At 38.3% G+C, this 19,201-nt stretch overlaps 1 protein-coding gene across 3 annotated transcripts in view; it reads right to left on the bottom strand.

Moving 5' to 3' along the window:
• KLHL4 (kelch like family member 4) overlaps positions 1 to 18,470 on the bottom strand; it is a 35,528-nt gene extending 17,058 nt beyond the window's left edge. Inside the window, exons 1-2 of one of the 3 annotated variants that reach the window (XM_072335745.1) lie at positions 18,332 to 18,470; positions 17,236 to 17,650 (exon numbers count right to left, since the gene is read on the bottom strand). In XM_072335745.1, the coding sequence (XP_072191846.1) occupies positions 17,236 to 17,273 (38 nt within the window). In that variant the 5' untranslated portion in view covers positions 17,274 to 17,650; positions 18,332 to 18,470. Of the gene's footprint in view, positions 1 to 17,235; positions 18,009 to 18,331 lie in introns of those variants that run through there. The other 2 variants (XM_072335743.1, XM_072335744.1) reach the window with 2 other exon arrangements.
• Between the last annotated feature and the right edge of the window lie 731 nt (positions 18,471 to 19,201).

Raw genomic sequence — 19,201 nt, 5'->3', positions numbered from 1 at the left:
CAGTTTCTTGAACTTAGTAATTTCCAATAGAGTGCATGCATTTGTGGGTAGAGCAGTCATTTTCAAGCAGTAAAGATTTAAAAAGAGACTTGGAGTCCAATCATTTTGTTCAGCTCTGGGTACTTTTTTTCCCTTATATCTCCTAGAGTGACCTTTAATTGCAGCAGAAATAACACCAACCATATCACTGTTTTAAAAAACTAAGGTCTTCAGGGATTGAAGAGTACTAGAAGGAAAAAAAAACGAAAAGCTCTGGCTAACTTTGGCTAACTTTGTAAATAAAATTCTACAGTTTCTAGTTCATTTTCAGCAGCTGATTCAAAATGGTAAGTATATGTTATGGTTTTATAATTTGGTTGGTGTTGGTATTCCACATCAAAACATCATGTAGGATAATGGGAGTTTAGGGGACAAGTTTTTTTTTCTGCGGGCTGCCTTAAATGGGCATGTGGGGAGCGGCACCGGAGGGGAGGTCGGGAAGGGGACGGGGTTTTTTCTCCCCGGCGCCAGGCGAGGAGACAGCGTGGTCGGAGTTTCCCGCCTCCCGCAGCCCGTCGGTGAGATTAGGATTTGGTTTTCTCATTGTTGAAACTCTCTCGTTGTTGTTTAGTGTTACTGGGTTTATTAAACTCCCGTTCGTTCTCAGATCATCCTTTCTTCATTTTTTATTTATTTATTTTTTTTCCTCCTAGACCCATTCGCGGTCTCCCTTCCCGTCCCCTCTCCCGGAGCGCACGTGGCCGGGCCGCGCCGCGCCGCGCCGCACCGCGCTGTTAGGAAAGAGAGGTACTTTTGTTCCTGCTCCCCTGGGTTTGTTCCCTTGTCACGAGGGAGCTCTAGAGAGAACCCCGTGACAGTATAGGATAATATGGAGGAGAGAAATTAAATTCTGAGATATTTCTGTATTTCCTTCTGTGTATTACTATTACTGATATGCAGACAACTCAAATATAGAGCTTCAAAATTTAATACTAGGGAGGAAAAATGCAGTGAACTTTAGGAAGACAGAGGTTAAAGTATCTTGAAGAAGGAAATCAGGAAAAATATCACTAAATCTGATGCTTCCATGTTGAAATAAAATCAGGGATGCTGCAGACTGCAGTACAAATCATAGAATCATAGAATTACCCAGGTTGGAAAAGACCTTGAAGATCATCAAGTCCAACCACAGCCTAACCAGTACCCTATCTCTAAAAAAAAACAAAAAAAAACTGCTAAATCATATCCCTAAGTACCACATCCAAACGGCTCTTAAACACATCCAGGGATGGCGATTCAACCACCTCCCTGGGGAGCCTATTCCAGTACCTAATCATCCTTTCTGTAAAGAAGTTCTTCCTAATATCCAACCTGAACTTGCCCTGGCGCAACTTGAGGCCATTTCCCCTCGTCCTGTCACTTGTCACTAGTGAGAAGAGACCTGCCCCACTCTCGCTGTAAGAACCTTTCAGGTACTGGAAGATGGCAATTAGGTCTCCCCTCAGCCTCCTCTTCCTCAGGCTAAACAGCCCCAGCTTCCTTAGCCTCTCCTCATAGGGCTGATTCTCCAAGCCCTTCACGAGCCTCGTTGCCCTTCTCTGGACCTGCTCCAGTACTTCCATATCTTTCTTGTGCTGAGGTGCCCAAAACTGGACACAGTACTCGCGGTGAGGCCTCACCAAAGCTGAGTACAGGGGCAGGATGACTTCCTTAGTCCTGCTCACCACACCATTCTTGATACAAGCCAGGATGCCGTTGGCCTTCTTGGCCACTCGGGCACACTGTCGGCTCATGTTCAGCCGTGCATCAATCAGTACCCCCAGGTCCATTTCCTCCACACAGTCTTCCAGCTACTCTGCCCCAAGCCTATAGCGCTGCCTGGGATTGTTGTGGCCGAAGTGCAGGACTCGGCATTTGGTCTTGTTGAACCTCATCCCATTGGCTTCAGCCCAGCTCTCCAGCCTGTCTAGATCCCTCTGTAGGGCCTCGCTACCCCCAGGCAGATCCACACTCCCAGCCAATTTAGTGTCATCTGCGATCTTACTGAGGGTGCACTCAATGCCCTCATCGAGGTCATCAATAAAGATATTGAAGAGGACAGGCCCCATCACCGACCCCTGGGGAACACCACTCGTGACCCGTCGCCAGCTGGATTTGACTCCATTTACCACCACTCTCTGAGCCTGGCCCTCCAGCCAGCTCCTTACCCAGCCGAGAGTGTACCCATCCAAGCCACGGGCTGCCAGCTTCTGCAGGAGAATACCATGGGAGACAGTGTCAAAGGCTTTGCTGAAGTCTAGGTAGACCACATCAACAGCCTTTCCCTCATCCAGCAGATGGGTCACTAGATCATAGAAGGAGATCAGGTTGGTCAAACAGGACCTGCCTTTCATGAACCCATGCTGGCTAGGCCTGATCCCCCGGCCATCCTGCACATGCCGCGTGATCTCTCTCAAGACAATCTGTTCCATAACCTTCCCTGGAACTGAGGTCAGGCTAACAGGCCTGTAGTTCCCCGGATCCTCCTTACAACCCTTCTTGTAAATGGGAGTCACGTCGGCAAGCCTCCAGTCTTCTGGGACATCACCAGTCAACAAGGAGAGCTGGTAGATGATGGAAAGCGGCTCGGCTACCACCTCTGCCAGTTCCCTCAGCACTCTCGGGTGGATCTCATCCAGCCCCATGGACTTGTGGCAGTCCAGCTGGAGTAGTAAGTCTCTGACCATTTCTTCCAGAATCACAGGGGGGCTAGTGTGCTCCCCAGCCAAGACTACCAGTTCAGAGAGAGGAGTACCCTGAGGATAACTGGTCTGACCTTTAAAGACAGACGTAAAGAAGGCATTCAGAACCTCCGCCTTATCCTCAGTGGTCACATTCCCAGCCTCATCCAGTAAAGAGTGGATATTCTCCTTTGTCCTCCTCTTACTGTTAATGTACTTATAAAAGAGTTTGTTATTCCTTTTCACCCCAGCGGCCAGGTTAAATTCGAGCTGGGCTTTTGCCTTTCTGATTTCACCTCTACACATCCTAACGACTTCCTTGAATTCCTTCCTTCCAAAGATAGGCAAGCTAGCTGCAGATGTGTTAACTTGAATATATCTATCTGTCATGTCTCGATCCATGAGAACACAACACATAAAGAGATCTCACAGTTCATTTAAACCTACTCAGAAGCACATAGTAGATGGAAAATGGCTAGCTTTCTATAGAATGTTTATGAGTTTGGACAAAAAAATCTGAAGTATATTGAGTAATAACATTTTCAGAATTATCCTTGTGATGGCCAAGTAATTAATTTTCAATTAGTCAGCAGGGAAAAATACTAAAAAACTGTTCTGAAGCATCAGAAACCTGAGTGACTTAATGCCACCTCTGTGATACTGTAGAATAGGATGCTGAGATCTGCTAACACCAGTAGTCGTAGTATTAAGATCTTAAGATCTGAGATTAGCCTGGAGAGAGCATGGGTAAATCTATACTTAAATGATTTCAGAGTTGCTGAGCTGCACAAATTTCATCTTAGGTAAAGAGCCAAGTGAAAAAGGACTTGTGAAGGATAGTGAAAACGTGGTACTCATGGTACTTTTGTTAAAAATAAATAAATAAATACATAAATAAATAAATCGAGCAGACCTCATACATTGAAGACCTGAAAATGTAATAAAAAATGAGAAGTATCTAGATGACAACAAGGAGATAAATTCCAGCCAGCGTGGCTGTTCAGAGCAAATCATGTCACTGCAATTTTTTTTTTATTATTATTTTTTTTTTTATGACAAGACAACAAAGCTTACTGGGAGAAAAGAATTAGATGTCAGAAGTCATCTTGACTTTTGGGTGACTTCTGACAGTATTTCACATGACGTTTTCAAAATCAAGCTAGGATGGCATGCCTTGAGTGTAATAAATTTATAGCAACAACTTGTATAGGTACTTAAAATTTTTTCTAATGCAGAAGATGTTCTCTACGTGCTGTAGTTCAGTTCTGCATCTGATGTTGCTTCATATTTTCATTACAGAATGGTATACAATAGAAATAGGGTAGAATCTTTGCATCATTAAATGATAGCAAATGAACAAATTTTGGGGAATGGAATTTAAAGAGATATCTTTGCAAGGGCAAACTTTTTCACCTTCAGGTGAATTTGTACTTTTCAAAGACCTGCTCATACTTGCATGTGAGTAATTACCTGAATGAATGGCTTGAATGATAAGAAGACAGTTAAGGTAACAGGTAGATTGTAATGAATCCCAAACAAGCTCTAACTTGGAGGTGGTGATGTGGAGGGAAAAATTAATCTTACCTTTGGTCAGGGGAATGGATGTGTCAAGTTTTGTGGTTCATTCCAGGTCTGTTCTCTACAATTCTTTAAATTGTTGAATTATATTAAAATCCTTTTCTGTCTTTGTAAAGTACTCTTCATTAATCAATACAGCACTCTTCATTAATCAGTTTATACATGATAAATTCACTTTTCATCTTTATTTAATTATAGCATGGTAAAACATAATGCCATTTAATTGCCATGCCCTTTTTAAACTCAGTGTGATCTTAAAGTGTCTCATGAGTTGTGCCTGTGGCCAAAAAAAAAACCAGAAAAAAAAAAAAAAAAAAAAAAAAAAAACCTTAATGATTAGGAAGCTTAAAAGTATAATATTGCATGAAAACCAGATAATGAAATGCATATTTTGATTTGTTGTTCTTGCTGATGCTATTATTTAGGTTTTTATAGTGTACGCTCTTGTGTTGGATATTTGTTGAATGCACCTAATTATTTTTCTTCTAATATTTGTGAAGTCCAGTTCAAGCAATAGCTCAGCCATTGCTGTTACTTACAGGTTGTTGTTTTGGACCTCTGGGCTGTAGGCCACTCCATCCATAATAGCAAACTAGATAGCAGTTAGAGACATTGCTAGGCATCCTAAGCATTTATCACAGCTGAGAACATCAGTGTGACTTCGACTCTGAGGTTTATTGTATGTGCTTTAGCAGTGACGAGGTGTCAGACAAACTGCAACTTCATCAGTTCAGTTTGTTTGTGCAGCATTATTTACAATGCAACTCATCTTTTTTTTTTTTCTTCTGATTTGTTTGTGCTTATCCAAGAAAACTACAGTCAGCCCCCACATAGGCAGTCTCTCCCCTCTGCAGCTGCTTAAGCTCTGATCCTCTGTTGGGAGGTGTCATGCAGCTGGAGGTTGAGAGAAGCTACTTCCTTATGCCAAACCATAGGGCCCCTACATCAGTTGGCTGAGATATGAGTTAAAATATTTCTATTAGAAAGCCATTTCTGAACACAGAACAAAATAATGATAAAGTTGTTGCACTTGTACTAATTGCTTGCTGACAATGTGCAATCAGTAGCTGTCCTAGCCTCTGCTTTAATATTTTCTAATAGTTCTACTGCAGTTGTCTCCTTTCTTACATCTCGTTGGTAAATAGAACATCTAAATATTGTGCAAAAAGTTGTAGATCAAAAACCATGATCTGATGTAATGTACAGAACATCAACATGCAATGGAATAACAAAGTAACTGTAGCAAATGAAAAAGTAAACAACCGAAATGTACTATTACTGAGGTGAATAGAGACTGGTAACTTCTACTGAAAGTTCATACTGACAATCCCTCTAGAACTTGGAGATCTGAAAAACAGCCTATCATTAATTACTTCTTTTTGCAATTTTTAACAGAAACTTAGCACTTTTTTCAGTTGGCACCAGTTAAAATAACTTTATGATTCATAACAAAATGAACTGAGGCTAGGTTATTATTTAAATTACTCTGTGAATGAGAAGCATGCTTTTGGTGGGGTAATTCCACTGGAAAACAGACTCCAGCTAAACTGGAGCACTTTGCAGGCTTTTATGATGGTGTCAGCTGTGACCCCAGCATTATTTCATGTTACAAGGAGGGCTCAATCCAAACAGTCTCCACACTTTAGAATTTATTTTTTTAATGGTGGATGTTAGTTGTAAAACAATTTTCCTGTCTTATTGGTGTTCTGATTGCTCTTATTGGCATGTGTACTCCCTCAGACAATCTTATGCTTCTGGGAAGACAATTTGTTGAAAGCTTCATGCATTCCTTTATTGGAATTTTGTGTCTTCAGTGGAGATTTATGTTTGCAATTCGCTCTATGCAGATAAGTAAGAAATGGGGTATTTGTGTGCACACAGTAACTAGTCTTCAGAATTTTGTACTGTGTAAAAGCACAGTAAGACCTGATTCGTATCTTCTTTGGTTGGACAGCAACATCCTGTGTACTATTTTTAACTGCTCAAGGCAAACATTTAAAAGTTCCACTAATAAATGCTTGTTTGAGAGTCACCGTGTATAAGGGCTTGTTCTTGACTTTTGGGGCTCAGTTTAGAAAATTGTTCAGTAACTTTTTTGCCGAACTGTTAAGAGACACTAAAATGAGGCACCAACTGGCCTCCCATTCTGTTATGTCAGCAGGACAGGTTGGGAAGGCTGTGGATGGGGCTGTTGCCTTCTGTGGATTTGCATTTCATGCCCCAGGCTGCATTCTGCACGGGTCTCTGTGGGTGTGCAGCCCCCTAGGAGAGCCACAGCCCTGAGTGCAATACTTACAGGCTGAACGTAGTAGTTTCTAGTGAGCCAGTGCATGTTGTTTGAATCACTGAAAGGACTGTAGGAGCAAAATTCAGCAGCTATTTCTTCAAATTCTTGGTGGCCATACAGTGTAACTAGAGACTTTTATCATGGTGATGTGTTAGTGTTAATATTTGCAATGTAGTAAGGATTTTCAAATTAAATAATGGCTTTCTTCCTGATTCAGAATAATCTGAATATGAAATTTTACTATGAATTTTATAACGGCATGAGATGTATTCATAAAAATTGGGACTCCACTAATATCTAATCAGTCTGGAGAGTGCACTGGCTGTACATCCCTGAGTGTTTTATTCTAATAGATATCTATCTGTCTGTATTTAGTGATGAAGTGAGTGTCTCAGACAAATCATTTAAATGAATGCTATCTCAAATCGTCATTCAGAATGATCCTTCAAAAGAATTAATGCTATTCATTTCCATTGTGTAATGGAGAATAATAACTAAGTGAAATGTTTCAGTAAAAAATATAGGAGTATATAAATTACAACATAAAACTTACCTTTATCCTGATTTTAAACAAAATATTTTAGATAATTTGTTTTTTCTAAGACAGATAAGAAAGTTACTGTTTGTAAAAATTTAGCGTGTAAGAAAAAAACCAAATCATGTGGAATGTTTTTGTTGCATTGATTAATGCAAACTTGAAGACTACAAAAAGAACTCTGAAATCATCATTGCGATAACATGATTTCTAACTCAACATTTGTGTGGTAAGATTGTGTTGGTGAAAATTAAAACTCTTTCAAAGAGAAATTCAGTGAGGTAGCTTAGTCCTTGATCAGCTTTCACGTAGCTAGTGCTAATATGTTTAGGTAATTTAATAGCATCTCTCTACAGAACAAAAATGCTGCAACTAAAAGACATTTTCTCAAGCTGTCAGAATGTGCAAAATGAAAAGTAATGACTGACTACTGAATGTGGCACTTTTATTTAAAGGACAAAAAACAAAAACAAGCTAAGGTCAACAAATTTTGCTTAAACCCAACCATGATTATTACCAGATGAAACTAATTAGTTCCATGATTCTTACTTCATTAAGCATGTTTCAGAGAGACTTCTGATGAGAGACCATGTGGAGGAGAAGGTAGGCTTGTGTGCTCAATTCAGTTTTTAGTTCACTGTGAATCTTAGTGAACAGCATAAGGAAGCATTAATTTAAACAGCTAACCAGTAATTGAGATACATATTGAATTCCTCTGAAGAGGAATTCAGAGGCACATCTAGCACATCTATGGCATCTCATGAGAGCTTCATACTGAGCAACTTTATTGGCACAGTGTAGCACCGAGCCAAACTGAATTTCTTTCATAGATGAGTCTGACATCCTTAAGTGAATGAAAAAACAAATGAGGACAAAAAATTAGTGCTGGCTTGCAGCCTTGTTTCTTTCTGTGTTTTTCTCACTGCTTCATTGTGTTCTGATTGAACAATCTGGCTCCTTCATGATCTCAAGGCTGTAACTTCACAGGAACCTGTCTTAACATTGTCTATAAATCCACTATGACAAGATTTATCAAGAGACTGTGTTGGCTGTACTGCTAGATGATTTTACTAGGTCAAGTGTCTCAGAGAGAGAGATCAAAAGTCTATGCTAAGCCGTGGTACTGGGATGTAGAATAGTGGGGTTTCTTTGTAAGTAATCACACAGAAGGGAACTTATGTTCTTGCATGTAGTTTTTGGTAAACTGGGTGACTAGCTAGATAGGCTGGAAGTTATCTTCAGTAATGTCCTCTATGAGAGTTAAAACTGTAACTCAGAACAAGCATTTCAATCTTTAAATGCTTATAACAAGTGTTATGCTAAATGATATGTAGGTATAGTTGATTTGAAGGTCTTCATGCAGTCTTAGTTCAGTGGTTACATATGTTTTGAATTACAGTTTATGACTCAGAAAAGCAGCACAGAATTTTTAGTGTTCTGGACAAATTAGAAGATTTGCTTTAGAAAGCTCTAGTGTGATGTCCAAAATAACTGGTGATTTTATTGCATCAATTAAATTACTTTGTAACAAGAATCAATTTCTACCTCTTTCCTAACCAGTCCCACATTTGGCAGTATTAAGATTATACAAATGACTGACCTGTATTAAGGCCACTTAGAGCCCAGAACTTTAGTCACACACAAGCACTAGAGACATTTGTCTGGATCTTGGACATTTGTCCAGGTGCTTTGCCTTAGTTTGGGGCTGTGTTTGTGTAGTTAATGCACACCCTGGAACAAGTGCTAGAGGAGGTCATCTGAGCTCTCCTGCCTGCTCAACAGAGAGGCAGGTGAGACCCTGGTCATGGCAGACCACATCTGCTTTCTAGGCTGTCACCTAGCTGAGGACTAAAGAGGCAAGGGGAGCATGCCTAATGCTGTTGCAGTAAAGCCTGCTCAGCTGCAGCAATAAAGCAGATTCTATGATGTGTTTCGGCAAGACAAGTCTGCCCAGGGGTCAAAAGGGTGGGTCAGAAATGGCATCCCAAGACTTCCTCCTTGTGTTTTCTCTATGTATGTGGTGCAGGCAAATCCTTTGCCTGCATAGCGTGCTATCTGTATGTGAACTTAAACAGATCACAGCTAAAAGTTATATTTCAACAAATATCCTTAGTTTGGAAACAGCAGTTTCTAATTACAAAGCTTTTTCTTTAACACAGTGGTCATGGAAGAACTGGGGGAAAAAAACTAACTCCCACTAAAAACACAGAACATGACTAAGATTAAATTACTGAGATATTTTTGTCTGCATGTGTGTATGTGTGCTTCTCTATTCCTTCGTGTTCTGAAATGGTGTGACAAGGAGACACATAGCTTTCCTGGGCATCTGTGCTAAATGAACACTGTAGAAGAGGTTTCCCTGGCAACGCAAACCATATGTAATAGCTCAAAATAGCTTTTCTCCAGCTCCTAGGATTTCTTAGTGGTTTGCTTATGATTTCCATTTAAATCAAGGTATGTTTTCACTGCTCAAAAAGGTTCATTTTCTCAACTTCTATTAAAATGAACAGGCTTTGAAAATGCTTGTCTTGCAAGAGTGCCTCCCTTGCTCTTGACTTCTAATTAATGAGGTAAACTCAAGCATAGCAAATGGTGACAGCAGCTCTCCACTTTGTCAAATGTATTCCTTTTGTGTTTGCTGTTCAAAACATTTTATTTTAACTGTGCTGGTGGTCACTATTGCTGTTGCAACATAAAACTCCTAGTTAAAGAAGTAGTCTGACTTTTGTGCTATAATCCTGGGAGTTATATTTGTTATGTGGTATTATCACGAGAATTACGTAGTATAATGCATCAGTTGTAATGTACACATTTAATGTTTGCAGGTTACTAGCGGGTTTCAGGCAAATTATGGTGCTTGAAAACACTGATCAGTTATTACTATGTTGATAAGAAAACAGGTATCCCAGGTTATCTTCAATATGAACATGCAGTGGTACCAAGAGGCTACACTGTTTCCCTGTGTTATTGTAAGAAGCAAATCTGAAGTAGAATCAGTGGAAAGTAGAATCAGTCCTACATTTTACAAGTTAGAAGCAGACTTGGAGAGATTGCCTTTGATTAAATCCATTGTTAGTACTTGGGAAAGATTCTTGTCCAACAGTTCTCAAAATATGCAGAGCAGAACCAAAGAAAGATTGAGGAATCATTCTTTTCCAGTGGAAGTTTATTTAGCCTAAGTATGCTTTTGTTGATAAAATAATAAAGAAAACAGCTGACAGTGTTGTGTTTTGTGCTGTTTCATTTCTAAGTAAGGTATCCATCTGTATCTGTGTCCTATGTCTTGACAAAATGTTTTTAAAGCAAAGTCATTTAAATACCATATTGTATATTCTAACTTCACATGAATATGATATCTACAAGGTCCATTACATGCTTTTAGTAATCTTTCTGCCCTTGAGCAGAAGACAAAATTTTAGCGAATTATCCTGATTCATCATATAAAATGAAAACAGTTACTAGAATGAAGCGTAAGATGATTTATGCTAGTAATTAGTGGACAGGCAGAATTGTTGGAATGATCCAGGCCACAGGTTCTTATTCTGTCTATTTTAATTAGCTTTGAATTGAATTTTGTCTATTAAGCATTTCCAAGGAAAGGGGGGAGGAGGAGCACTGGGAGATTTGTCAGCGCTGAGTGGTGGAGTCTGGGGGAAGAGTCACTGATGTGGGGCTTGATTACACACAGGAAGAAACTTCCATGGTTTTGTTTGAGAGATTGTTGAGATTACTTCCTATACTCCCTTTAAGCTCATTCAGTAAATTTCTACTTCAGCACTTCTGTATTTATTTATCTTGCATACCTACAGATATTATACACAAGGCATATTCTTTATTATATCACCCGATAGAGTTATTCTTAATATATAGTATCATTATTTTCTTTTAGCTGAATGAATTGGTATGTATTGGGCTAACTCTAGCTGATTTACTGCAGCAAACAAATCTCTTTATTTCTTTAACTGTGAAAGATTTAGTAATGTTCCTTATGACAGTATTGCAAATATCTTTTTGTGTGTGTGTGTCTGAGTTGTTTACTTTGAACTATGAGAGTAAATTGTTCATTTATTTTACATTTATGTCTATAATATTCCAATCATGCAAACTGCTCTTTTCCAAGAACGCTTCAATAATCATACAATTTCCTGTTGATTTCACAGTTGCACATGTTCAGTACGTCTGTAGAACATGCTCTGCATTGGTCACATGTGTTTAATCATCTCCTTAACTTTTTCTGGAGACATTAGGAAGAGACTTTAAGAGCAGTAATAAGTCTAGAAGAAGTAATTTAGCAGCTGTCTTTGCTGAAAGCAGGCTGCATGGAGAAGAAATGAGAAGATAATTGAATCATAAAGAAATTGGCTTGAAATTGATAGAATTGTCATTGTTTCTTAAATTACTATTAAATGGTATTTTTTCCCTTGTGTGTAATAATTCATCTTTGAAAGCTATGCATGTTAAGTGTAAGCCTGTGTTTCAACCTCCTCCAAAGATGTTGCAGTTGAAGGAGAAAATAGGCATAAAATGTGCTGAGGAAGCTTTTGAGACATTGATTCTCATTTCTGTACCAGGGGATCCTATACGAAGCAATAGCATTTGTTTAGTCCAAATGACTTCAGAAGTCACTGTTCATTACATTCTCACGTTGCCTGAAAAGTCCTGTCCTTCCTTGCAGTTTAAGAACTTCAAGGTGAAAGGTAAATCTGCTTTTTGATTTCAGTCTTGCGTGAGATGTTAGTAGAACTAGTTACTAGAACTTCACAAATTTTCTACTTCAGCAAACAGTAGATGTCACAAGAAAATTTTCTCAGTAGTCTCATCTATTTAAAAAAAAAACAACTGTGAGAGAGTACGGTAAAATACTATCAAAACTCAGCTTCACTAATTGCCTGTGCTGTATGTGCCTTTTCTCAGTTCATAAGTAAAACTGAAGTAACATTTGGCCCCAGCAGATGCAGCATCTCATTGTTGCCAATGGGCTGTTCTTCCAAGATTATTGCCAAGAGTGCCATCCTCTTTCCCCAGCTGCAAACCTTTCTTCCACTGCACTAAAATATTGAAATGTCACATAAGGTGTACATCTATCACTTGTGAGAGGATATTGGTTACAATATCTTAAATAATCCATATCCAATGTTCCAAGCTGCAGATTTGTATTTTGACCTTTCATTAATGCGTATCTTTAGTAGACAATTAGTTTCTGCTTTTCCCTGAGGATATAATGAAGCATTTTGGCTATCCATAGCACACTGACATAAAATCATCTTTTTAACATATACTGCACATAAGCTAACATACAAAGTAATAAAGAAACTGCAAAATTCTCCATTAAAAAACAAAATAATAAAACAAAACAAAATAAGCCAAAGAAGTTTTTTCTTAGCTTCTATTTAGGATCATAATTAAGTATTAGAACACTGGAGACATTATCTGATAAAAATAAGATGATTTGTTGGAAGTGCTATATCTAGGGACAAAGAACTGCAAAAACATACAGATGGTTGGGGAACATGACTTGGTGCAGAGCTCACATGAGTCACAAGCTCAGCAGCTGCTCAGCCTGGAGAAGAGGAGGCTGACGGGAGGCCTTGTGGCAGCCTACAGATCCTCACAGGGCAGTGCTGAGCTCTGCTTGCTGGTGACAGTGATGAGGCTAAGGGAACAGCATGGAGCTGCATCAGGGGAGGTTTGGGCTGGGGGTCAGGAAAAGGTTCTGCACCAGAGGGCAGCAGGCATGGCCCCAAGCTGCCAGAGCTCAAGGAGCTCTCAGACATTGGTTTTTAGATTCTGGGTAGTCCTGCGTTGGGGCCAGGTGCTTAACTCAGTGGCCCTTGTGGGTCTCTTCCCACTTGGGATATTCTGTGATTCTGTGTCCTGTTAGATGTTTTCTGAGGTACTGCAACAAATAAAAAGATATTTTTTATTTTATGTACCTTTTATTGCACTATAATGTGAGCCAGGGCTATTATCTGCTAATGGAAATAAGAATTGTAGGGAAGTCTCTGACATAGGGGATAATATGTGAAATAGTTTTGTGTATATGTGTATGTATTTATATATACGTCAGTGATAGTAAAGCAAATTGTTAGTTATTTCCATATTGTTGGCAAAGAAAAATATGACAGATGAATTTTCACATCTTACACAAAAGGAACTGTCAAAATAATTGATCATAAATAGTAACTACAGAAAATGCATTGCCTCTGTTAAGAAGGTACTCCTCCTAAATATCTGTTTCTGTGTACACCCATCGGCACCAGCTGCTTGGATTATGACATCAAAAGAGTGTAGTAAAATTAATTTGAAGTATATATTTTGTCTCATATGGAAAATTAGAAAGCATATATCTTTACCAAAACTGGAGCTGGTCAATCAAGTGGATTTGTAAGCAGTTTATCAGCCATAGAATTACAAGAATTGCATAAAAGAATGGAAGTTACATTCATTATTGATATTCCACTGCCTTGGGCAACTAGGAATAGAGGTACCCACACACTTTGCCAGCTTACATGGTCTTCAGTAGTGTACTTACAGAATCATAACATACCTTTCAGCAAGTGTGCATAAATAGATGTGGCAACATAGCATAATGTAAATAAATAATAAGCATACTTCTTGCACTGTCAGATCAATACGGTCGTGTCTGTTAGTCTAGAACTAATCAAGCAAAGTAATCAAGGTAATTCAATATCATGGATTCTTCCTATTAGGAGGTATGAATGCCTTTTTAGTTTCTTTGCACAAGTGCTTTTCCATATATTGCACACGAGACAAAGTTTTTCTTGATCAAAGTGTGAAATCCCTGGGATTTTCTCTGATATATCTGGGCTGCTTCCAGACCATTTTCTCTGAAAGAAATAGGAGTTCTTGAAGGAATTTTGATATCCCCAATGAAAAAACTCAAACTTTATCAAATTCCAGATAGTTAAAAGAGATCTAAAATGGTGAAGACTAGGTTAAGTAAGCAGTAGGCCCATGCCTTTTGAACCAGAGGCAATTCACAGTCTATTTACCATGTATTGTTTCAGAGCTCACTTAAGCTCCTGTTTCCTTTCAGCCAAACCCGAAACATTCTATGTTTTTTACTCTCCATTTGCTTGCTCATTTTCTGCAGGTCTAGTCTTATGACCATCTTACTAGCCCCATATTTTTTTATAGTGAAAAATACATTGTACAAATAAACAAAATAACTTGGCATCTGTTCAGGTTTTAACTGGTTTCTCTGTTTTTCACTTTTGTAAAGGTCCTCATTCAAGAAGTTGGTTGGTGAGAATCAGTCTAGGCCAATAAAATCTGTATCTCTCCAAAACTACAGATGCAACCTTCCTAAGGATCTTTTAGCAGGACAAGGGCCATCATTTAAAATGCTTCCAGAATATGTCCGATACCTTTTAAGTGTGTTATCCTAGCAGCAAGACAGACCCCAGGCACACTGGGAAGTTTATCCTAACCTTGTGTCAATAAGCAGTTTATTTTATCTGTTCTGCATGTAGCATTTATTGGTTGGTCACATCTTAATCGGGTATCATTACTGAAAAAATAATGTGTTCTCATCCCTTAAATTCTCATTTTCTTCGTCAGTCATTTGTCAGGGGCTAGTATTCAGGAAGAAACCTGTAGATCAGAAAGGATTCTTTAGATATTGGGCTATTTATTTTGGGTACAGGAGCACCAAGGAAGCTGAAGAAAACAGGATTAATTGTATTCAGGGTAGAATATTCAAAATGGAACAGTTCTTTGGAACTTTACTTACCTTTTCTCCTCAATAAACAACCCATATTTCATCAGACTCACATATCTTGTCTATATCAGTGAAGTCAGTAAGTTCTGAGGTTTCTGGAGAGAGATATCTCAGTTTATTTTGAAGAAATAATTAATATTCTTCTAATGTTTCCTCAGATTTGCTTTGGTAGAATGAATTGTGTTGCTAGAAAAAATTGTGCACATATCCTGTTTAAGACTGAAGTGTTGGCCTGAATACCTAACCTTTCCTGCTATTTTGAATGTCCAAGTGACAGGTAGGAGTGTGTTCAGCTTGTCATGCTTTAGAGTCCAGCTAAAAATGGAACTTCTGCAGGCAGAGGTAAAATGATTGGATTACGGTCAGTGCTCAGAAGAAAAGATTCCTTTCACAGAATAAAAGGAAAATTTGTTTGAAGTCATTTCTGGTATCCTCAGGTACGAATGCAAAAGAGGATATGGATTCAATAATTACATGGTTCATTATTCATTGACTTTCATAGTGTAAGAAGATGCAGTTAAGGGAACTTCCAAATGCCTGATTTTCTACCCAAATGGTTAGCATATTAATTCTTGTATGTCTTGTGTAGGGTTCTACAGAAGAAGTGAAAGACAGATAATTTGCTTAGCAATTTCTTCTGATACATACGTGAAATTGGAGCTAGGTTATAGCATCTTTAAGAATATATTTTAATTCCTTGAAATAAAATTTTGATTGGAGTGAAACACATGGTGGCAATTGACTATTTAAACCATGTATTATGAAGTCAGCATTTTAAAATGTTTGTTAAGAATTCCTTTATCCTACAACATGCATAACATGTTTTTACCGATAACTTTACAGAAAACACACATGACCATAGCAATAGTTTATGATACGCAGTCCCAAAACTCTTCTAAAATCTGAAAATGTAAACTCAACAGAAGAACTTAAATTAATTGGAAGGAATATGAAGGAACAGCATTTCATGAGGTCTCAGCAGAAAGTTTTTATATAGCTAGAGAAAATGTCACATCTCATTTTAGGAGACAGTGCCTCAGTACCTTCCAAACTGAATTAATTATGTGTTGGTTTTTTTTAACTTTCTTCATCAGATAATGGTCTTATCTTCATTATGTACTGTTCTTTATTTTTTTTCAAACCAAAATTACTTTCTTTCTAAGATGTGCCTATGTTTGCTTTTTTTTTTTTTTTTTTTTTTCCCTAGGAAATATGTAATGTTATTTGAAGTTATGCCAGCAGTATGTTTTTTTACCCATTACAAACTAGTACATGAGTGAGCATACAAATTATCACATTCCTACCTCATGGATTCTATTTTGTAATGATTTTACATAGCATCCATTAAGACTGTTTTCAAAATGACATTTTGGAAGGCATTATTTCTGTTCATTCTGCAAATGTTCCCCATACCAGATGTACAACTTGAAAAACAACAACTGCCAAAAATACACAAACTGTCAGCTCTGCTTTACTGAGAGAAACTATAACTTCAGTTAAGATGGATTTCTATTTAAGTACAGTATAAATATCTGAAATTGTTCCCAAAGACTTGATGGAAATCTTGTCTAATGGTACAAATAATTGCATTGTAAATGCATAATTTGAGTCCAAGTAGGAATAAAGGAGAGGTAAATTTGTTGTTGTAGGAGCTATTACTGCTGACATCAGTTCTAAAAACATCATCAATCTAAACAGCGTGTTTAACCAAACAACTTGTGCTCATGTTTTCTTCTCTCTACTAACCTCATAAAAATAGCTCTTCCTTTGTTCTTAGACCTCTAAGGTGGCATAGCTGCAATATCTTTTAACCTAACCTTACAGAAAATATTTGTCCCTTGGTGTGCTAAACAATCTGTGAAAGTAATATTATTTCAAGGAAACTTTCAAAAAAGCAAGTAATGATGCTTTCTTTCCACTTAGTTCAAGGTTAATTATTCTTGTCATGAAGGCACTAATAAAAGGCAGTGAAGGATTTGACAAACCAATGGCAACCACGCAGACTGTGCATCTCCAGCAGTTCTCATTTGTCAAAGTTGTACCCATTGACAAAGTCAGAATGAGGACAGAGTGTTTCAGAAGGCTCATTTCTTCATTGTCTTTACACATAGTAAGTCAAGACAAAGAATTAGCATGTCATAAACAGCAATAGGAAAAAATTGACAAGCTGGTGGATTTTATTTTTCTGGAAGTTGTGAAATGACAAATCAAACCTTTACATTTCACAATCATTCGCTTTTTAATGTGAATGCATTTCTATTCGTATGAGTGTGGGTGTGCACATACATAAAGTGAGATTAATGCAGCAAAGAATTCTGCTTAAGAACAAAGACAGTTTTAGGGAATAACTTGGATAAAAGTATTGCTTTTGAAGTGCAGACTTTAAGACTCCTACCTCTCTGCAGGTTCATCTGAATTTTCCTCTGTGATCATCTGCAGCTCCTGTGGGGTTTTACTTGAATCTTCTTTGACACAGTTTTCCTCTGTGTTTGCTTTGGGAATATCTTCATTTGATCGAAGCTGTTCTATGAGGTTTTGTTGATGCCAGGTTTGAATCGATCGGTGGTGTGCTGGATTTGGACCGGGCACAGGCGCCAGTATATTGTGGTGGACAGGACTGCTGTTTTTCTTCAGCCCATTTCTGTCCCGAGAGTGGTTCTTCAACCTGTTCTGCACCGGTGTCCCTCTGTGCTCATATCCTTCCTGCTGATGGCAACCCCCTGTGCCTGCGGAGCTCTGTGAAGGGTGGCTGAACCACCTCCAGCGGAGCCTCAGGATCTGCTTCACATCAAATTCTTTCTTTCCAGATACTGACATTATTTCAGGAAGAAAAAAAAAAAAAAAAAAAAAAAGAGGAAAAAAAAAGGGAAAAAAAAAAAAAAAAGAACACGACAAAAGCCTATTCTTCTAGAAAGGAAATGGATTCTTTGTTATCTCTTGTGTTTCAACTCCTCTCCTTAAGAAAAGACAACAAAAGAACAAATACCGGTAGCCCGCTCTCTCTCCTGATTAATATACTGCAAGCTCTTAGAGCCGATGCTAAGCTGCTGCTAACTGTATAGGTGGGAATCCATACTGACAGGATGATGAGGTCAGACCTTAAACAAGTAAATCAGCTTAGCACAGGAAAGCAGCAACCATAACAGTACCCAGCTGCTAGGCTTACACACAGCACTATAGCACAGCTCCCTAATATATAACCTAGCCTCACATGATCCTGAGGGATCCTAAGCTGCAACTTAAGATGTTGAAGAGCACATACAAATAAAGTGACAAGACTTTCTATCTCACAGCATTTTCCATTGCTAATCAGCAATGCTGCATTTCACAGAAGATTTATGGAGAATTCTTTTATAGTCTCCTTGCACAGATTTTTGGTAAGGACTCACTGTGAAACTATCCTGCAGTTCATGTGTTTCCTTAAGAGGTTTGCTTTTGTTTCTCTTGCTGTGTAAAATTCCTACAAATGGCCTCAGTGTGGTAGCACTTACCTAAAGGAAAGAGGCAGCGTTTCAATATGCTGTGCAGGACTACGTATTTTCTCACCTATAGATAGATTTCTTGTCATGATTACAGGGGTATGAGAGCAGAGGGAGGGAGCTCATAAAATCAGAGATGTGCTCCCTGAATGACTGTATCTGTGAAAAATACAGCTTCCTGGCTAAGTGCCTGTGTAAACACCCCTTGTTGTCCTCTTCTTAATTTCTCACGGACAATGAAAAGAGTGTGATTTTTTTATTTTTACTTTTTTTTTAAAGCATCTTTATTTTTCTAATGCACAGCACAGCATGTTTTCAGCAGATTTATTAGATGACATATTCATTCTCATCCTTTCATCAACAGACAGTGCTGTGAGAACTATTCTCTGTGTGTTCTGAAATAACATACACATGCTGCAAGCAAATTCAAAATAAATAAATAAGTGGGATTTTTATTTCTTTTGTTACATTCCTCACAGTGTGCTGTTGATGATGTATATATCTGTAAGCAGCATGCAGAAACAAAAAACTGTAAAGCAGTTGGTAAGACAGGATTCAGAATTAAAGGAGGGTGCCACTCTCCATTACATCTTACATCTCTTTTTCAGACCTTCTTTTTGACTTGTGTTGTGATTGTTTTTCTCTTCCCTAAACTCCACTGATGGGGTTTTGAACCTGCAAACACTGAAATTCTCCTCTTTTCTGGCTGCGTGTAATGCAAACAGTGAAATGTGAAGTAGAGTTTTGTAAAGAAACAGAAAATTGAGATAATAGAACTAAGAAACCACCAGCTCTTATTCTGGGCTGCCAAGTTCCTACCCTATTCATGAGATTCAAGCAAATGGTATCAAATGATATGCAGTCTCATAAAAAAGATGGGTG

Source organism: Excalfactoria chinensis, chromosome 4 (genome assembly GCF_039878825.1).
Source record: "Excalfactoria chinensis isolate bCotChi1 chromosome 4, bCotChi1.hap2, whole genome shotgun sequence".
Lineage (NCBI taxonomy): Eukaryota > Metazoa > Chordata > Aves > Galliformes > Phasianidae > Excalfactoria > Excalfactoria chinensis.
The sequence above is the reverse complement of the archived record's forward strand: the minus strand, read 5'-3'. Positions and strand labels throughout refer to the sequence as shown.